We start from the raw sequence: 10,307 nt of genomic DNA on the forward strand, positions 1-10,307 counted from the left end.
CCCTCCTGTCTTCCTACTGACCCCTCTCACTCTGATCCCTCCTCTCTTTCTACTGACCCCTCTCACTCTGATCCCTCCTCTCTTTCTACTGACCCCTCTCACTCTGATCCCTCCTCTCTTCCTACTGACCCCTCTCACTCTGATCCTCCTCTCTTTCAACTGACCCGTCTCACTGTTTTCCCTCCTTTCTTCCTCTACTCTCCTCCCCCCTCTTCTAGACTCTATTTGTGTCCCCCTCTTTCCTCTCCTGTCTATATATATCTGACCTTTGCTCTGACCAGGCAGACAGAGTACTGCTCCTCAAATTGTCGTCTCTGAGCAGTAATCCCTGACAACAGGTGCTGAACCAACACACATCACCTCCCGGAAAAAAACACACACACACACACACACACACACACACACACACACACACACACACTTGTATGAAGAAATTAACACACTGCCTGACTCTCACACAAAAACACTCACACAAAAAGCAAGGGAAGCATTGGAGTCAACATGGGCCAGCATCCCTGTGGAATGTTTTCGACACCTTGTAGAGTCCATCCCCCAACGAATTGAGGCAGCCCTAGCCAATATGTCGGCATTAGAATGTGTGAGAATAGAGCACTAGCCCAGGCTATAGTGCACTAAACCACGTATAATCTCAGGACAGTACCTACAGTAAACATAACTGGTACAGTACACCTGTCGGCATAATATGGGATACGAGCAGCATTAGTTCTGGGGTTTGGGTTTTCATCACTGTTTATTTGGACATATCAGGATTGGGTGAAGGCGGTGCTTAAACTGCTTTACTTCGGCGGATGATAACCACCGGTGAAAATATCAGAAGGGGGTGGGAGGGATTGACTGAGATTTTCCTTTTGTGAGAGTGGAGACAAAACGGAAATCTCCATTTCTAACACACTTCCCACTAGAACCTAATCGAGCAGCTGACCAAATGACGTAACATTTTAGTTCTGGGTTAAGTGACATTAAACGACAACTAATTCAGTTAGGCGTTTGTTAGGCCACTAGTCCATGTTATGTCTGCCGTAGTAAGCAGGGCTGTCGGGGGGGTTGATGGCTGATCGTGAGGCTGAGCCGTTGGAGGTGGAGGTGAGCTCCATGGTTGTCTGGATGATAGGGGGGCTGGCTGGCTGCTCTGCCCCACAGCGCTCCTCCTCAGTGGGCTGCAGAACTGTTGACATACTGGTCTCCATCCGGCTGGCCCGGTACACACTCACCTGGAAACAGAGATAATTGGGACAGAACTTAAAAATACACACTCATACTAGTAACTGAAAGGTTGCAAGATCGAATCCCAGAGCTGACAAGGTAAAACATCTGTCGTTCTGTCCCTGAACAAGGCAGTTAAACCACTGTTCCTAGGCCGTCATTGAAAATAATAATTTGTTCTTAACTGACTTGCCTAGTTAAATAAACAATACACACACACAGAAAGAAGAGGGAATCTATACACACCTGGGTCTGTAGGTAGCGGGTGGACTTGAGTTCCAGTCCCTCGTAGGAGGCGGCAGGAACACACGGACACCAACAGAACACCTGCTGAAAGCCTGCCCTGAATCTGAACAGAGAGAGAGTTGAGAGAGAAAGAGGGAGAGAGGGGGAGTGAGAGAGAGAGAGAGAGAGAGAGAGAGAGAGATGGGGAGAGAGAGAAGGTGTGTGTGTGTGTGTGTGTGTGTGTGTGTGTGTGTGTGTGTGTGTGTGTGTGTGTGTGTGTGTGTGTGTGTGTGTGTGTGTGTGTGTGTGTGTGTGTGTGTGTGTGTACATGCCTGTTGTGTTTGCGCTTGTGTGTGTACACAGGAGGCTGGTGAGGAGAGGACATATAATATTAATGGCTGGAATGGACCGAATGGAATGGTATCAAAGACCATGTGTTTGGTACCACTCCTATCATTCCATTCTAGCCATTAGTATGAGCCCATCCTCCACAATGAAGGTGCCACCAGCCACCTGTGGTAGGTACAGTCACCAACCTGTCATTGAGACAGCAGTAGATGATAGGGTTGTACATGGTGGAGCTCATGGCCAACCACAGGACAGCCAGGTAGACCTGCTGGATGTAGCGCCACTCAAACAGCTGCATGGGGTCAGGGTGGAACTGCTGGAGCAGGAAGTAGATGTGGTAAGGCAGCCAGCACACTGCAAACGTACACACCACCACGATCATCATCTTCACGACCTAGAGAGAAGGAGGGGGGAGGGAGGGACAGTTAAAAGCAATTTAGGGATTTGCCTAAGAATATTCACTTAAGAGGTTCCCTGCTGTGTGTAAGCATGCATGAGTGTGTGTACATACAGGTATTGTGTTCTGCCTGTGAGCTTGTGTGTGTGTGTGTGTGTGTGTGTGTGTGTGTGTGTGTGTGTGTGTGTGTGTGTGTGTGTGTGTGTGTGTGTGTGTGTGTGTGTGTGTGTGTGTGTGTGTGTGTGTGTGTGTACCTTGCGTTTGGCGATTAGCTGCTCTCGGTAGCGGTGGGTGGAGTCTCCAGGGATAGTCCCCGCCCACAGGGACGAGCCCACCACCATGTAGGCACATCCCATAATGCACAGCGGCAAGAAGTAGTACAGCAACACCACAGACACAGAGTACCTACACAGACAGAGACACACACACACACACACACACACACACACACACACACTAATGAGATTGTTAGACTGGGGTCTCAGGTCTCGTCTAGTCAACCCTGTTCTGATTTGATTCCTTATCTCTGCCTCCGAACGTAGGTACACACACACAATGTCTGCTGATCCCTTATCAGTCTTGCTACAGGGAGTAGCGGCCCAGAAGATCAGCTCTCACTGAAAGATGTGAAATCAATTTACTGAGGAAGACAGAAGAGAGAGGCCTAAATCAAGCCCTCGCCCCTAACTCCTAACATCAGACGAACTACAGGGACTTAGCTGCTTATGGAAATGACTTCATTCCCCTGAACACCTGAGACTAATGGTAATACTAAATAACACACACACACACACGGGGGAGAGCATGGGTAGATGGAGAGAGAGAAACACAGAGAATGAGTGATAGAGAGAAGGAGAAAATGTCGGGACAGAGAGAGAGAACTGTGAAACGAGTGAGGCTGGGATTCAATCCGATTGAGGGCTATAGGCATTACGACTTTTAAAGGGAATTTCAGATTGTGCAGCATATGCAATGTTTTCCTGGGAATGGGATCTCCACGAACGAGGGGAAAATTGCCTTTAAAATTCGCAATGCTTATAACCTGCGATCAGATTGAATCCGGGCCTGAGAGAACTAGGAAAAAGTCAGGACCATAACGACAAATAATTAGTAGGGCTGTCAAACAATTCAAAGAATTAATCGAGTTAAAGGCATTAGTTAATTGCCCTAAATTTGTCCCTAAAGAAAAATATATATATTTAAAAAGCAGTGCATTGAGTTACAGGCATACTATGCATTGAAGGGATGGAAACACCAAATGATCTACATGAGAATGTTTTAATAGCATTTTCACCATAAACAACACGCAAGACACTAATATAGCTACAGCTATTAATGCTCCTAATGCTTCAGTAGGCCTACTCCCTCTTATTAATGTTTCAGTAGACCTACTCCTTCTTATCCATGTTTCAGTATGTCTACTCCCTCTTATTAATGTTTCAGTATGCCTACTCCCTCTTATCAATGTTATAATAGTCTACTCCCTCTTATTAATGTGTCAGTAGACCTACTCCCTCTTATCAATGTTTCAGTAGGCCTACTCCCTCTTATTAATGTTTCAGTAGACCTACTCCCTCTTATCCATGTTTCAGTATGTCTACTCCCTCTTATTAATGTTTCAGTATGCCTACTCCCTCTTATCAATGTTATAATAGTCTACTCCCTCTTATTAATGTGTCAGTAGACCTACTCCCTCTTATCAATGTTTCAGTAGGCCTACTAACTCTTATTAATGTTTCAGTAGGCCTACTCCCTCTTATCAATGTTTCAGTATGTCTACTAACTCTTATCAATGTTTCAGTATGTCTACTCCCTCTTATCAATGTTATAGTAGTCTACTCCCTCTTATTAATGTTTCAGTAGACCTACTCCCTCTTATCAATGTTTCAGCAGCCCTACTCCCTCGTATCAATGTTTCAGTAGGCCTACTCCCTCTTATCAATGTTCTTGAAATTTAACACCTGCACCATAACCTGTCATAATATGGTCATAAAACTGTCATGACCGACATACACCTGTAGTGACATATATTGCGTTATTTTATGGCTGGTTATGACACCTATATAAGAGTTTGGATAGAGCCAGTAAGAAAGGCATTTCACTGTACTAGTGCACATGCAGCGGTGTAAAGTACTACTTAGGTAGTATTTTGGGGTATGTGTACTTGACTTTACTATTTATATTTTTGACAACTTTTACTTTTACTTCACTACAGAAAAGAATGTAATTTTTACTCCATTCATTTTCCCTGACACCAAAAGTACTTGTTACATTTGGAATGCTTAGCAAGAAAGGAAAATGGTCCAAATCACACAATTATCAAGAGAACATCCCTGGTCATCTCTACTGCCTCTGATCCTCCGGACTCACTAAACACAAATGCTTGGTTTGTAAATCATGTCTGAGGGTTGGAGTGTTCCCCTGGCTATCCATAAATAAAACAAATATGAAAATGGTGCCATCTGGTTTGCTTAATATAATGAATTTGAAATTATATGTACTTTTACTTTTCATTTTGATTCTTAAGTATATTTTAGCAATTACATTTACCTTTGATACTTAAGTATATATAAAACAAAATACTTTTAGACTTTTACTAAAGTACTATTTTACTGGATGACTTTCACTTTTACTTGATTCCTTTTCTATTAAGGTATCTTTACTTTTACTCAATTGTGTACTGTTCCACCCCTGTGCACATGACAATTAAAAACTTGAAACACACATCCTCTCTCACACAATCATACACACCCCACTCTTGCAAATGCAGCCCACCTTTGAAGCATCTCATTGAGGAGTCTATTCCTGTTCAGTTCGTCCTGTGCCATCTACATTTGTGCATAGCCTAGTCAGTGGTCATGTTATCAGGTTGCTAGCTAGCTAAACAATGTTGTTTGTTATCAAACCAAAAAAATAGCGGCTCGCGAGTAGTTAAAAACGACCCGTGACATACGCACCAATCCGTGGAAGGAAAAACAGACGCAATTCACGGCGCCAAAACAAATGTACACGTTAACTTTGAAAGCCCTGAAAATGAGTAAAGTCAATTCTGAGTGAATAACTTTTTAATAGCTAAACCGTCTAGTCTGTGTTTTTTAATTGCTGCATTGTTGACTAATGATATCAAACTGTTATCATTCATAGAGAACAACTTATATTTCACAGTTTGGAACATGGCTGTCTAGGAAGTCTAGACTGTTAAAGATGGTTATTCATCTCTTTAATATATCATTGATTTGAATTGTCTTGTTTTCTGTGTGATAAATAAAATGCTATATATATATAGAGATGATCACACAGCATCAATAAACAACACAACAAAACAGAAAAACAGTAATAACAATGCAATTACTGAAAGTCCTTGAAGTCCGAGGACCTCTGTCTAACAGAGGTTATTCATAACAAATAACCCCCACAGACTGAACACCTGTTATCTGTTTGGTTCTAAATCAGTCTCCTGACTAATAGAGGTTGGATAGATTCATGAATCATTCCACTAGGACGCTACATTACAAGGAGACACACAGCAGAAAGACGCTCGGCCTATTCATCCAGAAGTTGGGAGACAGAAAAAGGATGTGAGTAGTGAATCAGATTCTACAGACAGAAAATAATTCAGTTTATTCTCTAATGTGTAGTGAACCTCCTGAAGATTACGCTTCCTTCAAACACCTTTGTGTGTGTGTGTATGTGTGTGTGTCAGTACTCACATCTTTTTGAAGTCCATGGTTGTGTCATTGGTGTATTCAGGCCATTGGATGTAACAAACAGTCCTACCAGGCAGCTGGTCAGTAGCTGAGTAGTAGTACTGGGGGAAGGCCAATAGTAGAGCTAACACCCAGATCCCTCCGATCACTACACGGGTCTCTGCTGAAGACAACCTCTGCCTCAGGGGGTGGATGATAGCCATGTACCTGGAACACACACAAAAACACACACAAAGTGACTAGTTACACACACACACATGTGGGATTTTAATTGTTGCACTAACTCTCTTGCACTGACTTTATGCACAAACATGAGACTCTACACACACACACGCACACGCACACACACACACACACTCATACACACACACATTCATACACACACACGCACATATGCTCTCTCTAACACACACTCACACACTCACTTTCCCGTCATTGTTACTCATTATTCAGTGTGTATTTAATCCTCCTGTCACTATTTTGTTGTTGTATCTTTCTCTCTGCATTGTTGGGAAGGGCCCGTAAGCCTTTCACTGTTATTCTACACCTGTTGTTTATGAAGCATGTGACAAATACAATTTGATTTGATTTTAATTCGATTTTGACACACAGAGGTCAGTAATACACACACACACACACACACACACACTGTAATACACACACACAGATATCAGTACTACACAGACACAGATCAGTAATATACACACACACACAGAGATCAGTAACACACACACACACACACACACACACACACACACACACACACACACACACACACACACACACACACACACACACACACACACACACACACACACACACACACACACACAGAGAGAGGTCAGTAATACACACAGATCAGTAATACACACACATAGTAATCAGTTATACACACACGCACACTGTTATACACACACACACACACACACACACTGCTATACACACAGGCACATTACTGTAACACAGACACACATTTATATATACACACACGCTCGCTACTGAGGGGACACCAGGGGATACAGACATGGCTCCGATTAGTTTTACATTCCACTGGTTTAATTTAATTGGCAATTACTGATAGTTCAACTTCTTTAGCACAACAGCTACATTCTGGTGACAGATGGAGAAGAGACACTGCACTGTGTGTGTGTTCCTCCAAGCTCTAATGAAAGGTAATCATGCAGAGTTGATGTGAGTGTATCTGATCCTTCTCCTCTCCTTCTCGCCTCCTCTACCCTCCTCTCCTCCTCGCCTCCTCTCCTCCTCGCCTCCTCTACCCTCCTCTCCTTCTCTCATCCTCTCCTCTCCTCCTCGCCTCCTCTACCCTCCTCTCCTCCTCGCCTCCTCTACCCTCCTCTCCTTCTCTCATCTTCTCCTCTCGTTGTGTTGCTTCACTGATGTGATTTACTTTTCTAATCAAGACAAGGAGATGGGGTGATGCCAAAACTATCATCTTCCTTCCTCTCTTTCTTCGCCGTTTCTCTCTTCTTCTCCCGTCGCCCTTTCTCTCCTTAATCCCTTCCACCCCTTCTCCTCCTCTCTTCCTCTCTTCCCCTCTCCTTCCCTCTTGATTATCACCCCTTCCCATTTGTTCTCTCCCCCTCTCTCTCACTCTCCCTATCCCTGCCTCCCTCTCTATCTCTCTCTTTCTCTGCCTGTTGAGGTAAAATCGATCCTCTTCAGACACAGCGGTTTACAAACACACCTGTTGTTTACACTCCCGGGGAGCCTGGGGTCATCTGGGGGAAGGGCTGCTCTCTTTCTCTCTCTACTTCACTAATGCAAGAATGTTCAGATTGTTCTGACACACTGAAGAAAGGGGATCTGTGTTCTGACAGTGAGCCCAGAATGATGGACGGTGTTGGAAGGATGGAAGGGAGAGGAGCAGGGATGATGTGAAGGAAAACGCAGCTCTCACACACTGAGGCTGTGGCGACATACTGATGACATTATATGAGAGAGAAGCAGGGTTGGAGAAGGGATCTCTACAGCATTTAGGGCCGCTTACCGGTTCCGAGCTATGGCAGTCATAGAGTAGATTCTAGTGAAAACAAACACACAGTAGAGTGCACCCATGCACGAACACACACACACACACACAGCTCACCTTTCCAGTGCTATGGCGGTCATGGAGTATATGCTGGTGAAGACTGCTGCAATGGGGAAGAAGTTATGGAACCGACAGTAGCCCAAACCAAAGTACCACTCGTTATGGATGCTGTATGCAAAGTTTATCACTGTGTTGAAGGCAGACATAGATGCCTCTGCAAAGGCTAGGTTCACCTGGGAGGAGAAAGACAACGGACACACAAACAAAGTTCACATTCACTGGTGATATTTTAAAAATAAAATACATTAATTTGGAAATGATTACATAACGTCTGTCCTAGCTCTCTCGTTCTTTATCATTTTACATGTGTTTGTTTACCAGGAAGTAGTTGGTCACGGTCCTCATGCGTTTGTGCGCGAGGATGATCCAGATGACCACCAGGTTACCGATCACCGAGACGCACACCATGCTGCAGTAGGCGATGGCCCAGAGAGCGATCTGCCAGATCGGCTGCACGAACTGGTTATATCCCTCTGTGTCGTTCAAACCGGAGCCGTTAGTGGCGTTAATGGAAAGGTAGTTATCCGTGGTGTTCAAAAACGAGTCCATCTTTAGATCGGATATTTTGTGTTGAAAGAGTAATAATCCAAATAGTAATAGCTAAAATAATAAATATTATATTTGAAGAATAAATAGAGATATTCCCAGTAGCCTAACCTTGTGTGATCGTTTCACAACAAAACCATCTTCTGGGGTTTAGCTTTGATGCTGAGGGTTATAAACCCCCAAATATGTTGATAGTAACCGAAAAAAGAAAGTGAATGGAATGTTGATCTGGGAGAATATCGCAGTAGTAAAAACAGTCTAGTTACTTTCTTCTGTTGACCGTCTCACTTGTCAGATTTACGCACTTCTCTCTCCCAAATGGACAAGAAAGTTTTGTAATTTGAGTTACAGGTGAAAAGCTTTGGGATTGAAATGGTCTTCGTTCTCCATATTCGTGTTTACTTTCCCGTTAACAGTAAACCTTTTTTCTTGTCGCGCACAGGCTGGGAAGGACGCACACTATGCGCTCATCACAAAGCCAAGCATTTGACATACCCATGCCGCACACAGACACTCGAGTCAAATACGCACGCGCGTAAAAGCCACAGCCACAGCCACATACACATACACATACACATACACATACACATACACATACACATACACACACACACACACACACACACACACACACACACAACGAGGAATATGTTTGAGGTGAAGTGCATATATAAGAATGGTTTATGTATTCTTTTGTGATTTCCCTCAGTGAGCAAGGTAAGGTGTAGATTGAGTCAGATGGAAATCTCTGAAATGTCTCTCTTTCTCTCTCTGGAAGTAGTGTTTTCTGCATCTATGAAATAGCCTATGGTCTTTTGAGTGGGTCACATTAATCGATGCCCTTGCCTGCAGTCAGACATCTGGAGTTCAGTCTGCTATTTCAACTCTTTCTCTTAATTTCCTCTCTCCCTATGTCGCTCAATTTATCTCTCTGCAATGAACATGATGGGAGACAGAGTGCTGGTTTCAAGCGCAGGGCGCAGCAGGTGTTTATTTGTAAAGGACCACAGGAGGCGGTAGGTAGCTGGGTCCAGGGTCAGGCGGAAGGTCATACAGAGGGGGTCCAAAAAGGCAACAGTACAGGCAGGGAAACGGCTAGTAACGTCGTCCGGGAGATCAGGCAATGGGTAGATAACAGGAAATCCGATAAAGTACAGACAGGGAATAGGCTAAATGTGTCGTTAGTGAGGCGGGCAAAAACTATCATACAAGGGAGGATTCAATTACGGGAAGAACAGCTCTCCAAATAGAAGTGTGTCACAAAACAAACAATACCTCACAATAACAGGGTGCAAAGAACTGAACTAAATAGTGTGTGATAATGACATACAGGTGTGTGAACAGGTGATCAGAATTCAGGTGATTGGGATCTGGAGAGTGAGTGTGAGCTGGAAAGTGGGCTGGAAAGTGAGCTGCGTTCAGGGGATCTACGTGCTTGAGAGTGCGAGTTGGAAGCAGAAGTTACACTCTCATCCTCCCTCCAATCATTCTCCTCCTCTTTACCAGAGAGAGTAAGCATCATTAGGAAGAGTGGTCTGTATAAGTTCCCTACATAAATATTCTGATGTCTGGATATCAAGGCTGGGGAGATGTCAAGCCTCATTTACAAGAAGGGGCTGCATTACTATTATATAGTAACATTACTCTATATCTAGTAACATTTCCTGTCACTCTCTCTCTCTCTCTCTCTCTCTCTCTCTCTCTCTCTCTCTCTCTCTCTCTCTCTCTCTCTCTCTCTCTCTCTCTCTCT

The 10,307-nt window shown here is 43.9% G+C and overlaps 1 protein-coding gene across 1 annotated transcript; it reads right to left on the reverse strand.

Annotated features, from left to right (window-relative positions):
- Positions 1 to 1,019: 1,019 nt before the first annotated feature.
- Positions 1,020 to 8,832, reverse strand: LOC139408502 (substance-P receptor-like). The gene is made up of 7 exons (XM_071152471.1): positions 8,330 to 8,832; positions 8,009 to 8,184; positions 5,905 to 6,108; positions 2,449 to 2,599; positions 1,986 to 2,191; positions 1,471 to 1,573; positions 1,020 to 1,232 (listed from the first exon to the last, which is right to left on the reverse strand). Exons 1-7 carry the CDS (start codon positions 8,558 to 8,560, stop codon positions 1,020 to 1,022), a joined length of 1,284 nt encoding a protein of 427 aa, XP_071008572.1. The 5' UTR covers positions 8,561 to 8,832.
- Positions 8,833 to 10,307: the final 1,475 nt, after the last annotated feature.

The sequence above is a fragment of the Oncorhynchus clarkii genome, chromosome 5 (genome assembly GCF_045791955.1).
Source record: "Oncorhynchus clarkii lewisi isolate Uvic-CL-2024 chromosome 5, UVic_Ocla_1.0, whole genome shotgun sequence".
NCBI classification, from domain to species: Eukaryota; Metazoa; Chordata; class Actinopteri; order Salmoniformes; family Salmonidae; genus Oncorhynchus; species Oncorhynchus clarkii.

Coding starts and splice junctions, on each gene's coding strand:
- LOC139408502 (XM_071152471.1), bottom strand. CDS start 8,560: ATGGACTCGTTTTTGAACACCACGGATAACTACCTTTCCATTAACGCC. Junction 6,109..8,008: donor ACCGCCATAGCACTGGAAAG/GTGAGCTGTGTG, acceptor TGTGTGTTCCAG/GTACATGGCTATCATCCACC. Junction 1,233..1,470: donor CCCGCTACCTACAGACCCAG/GTGTGTATAGAT, acceptor CTCTGTTTCCAG/GTGAGTGTGTACCGGGCCAG.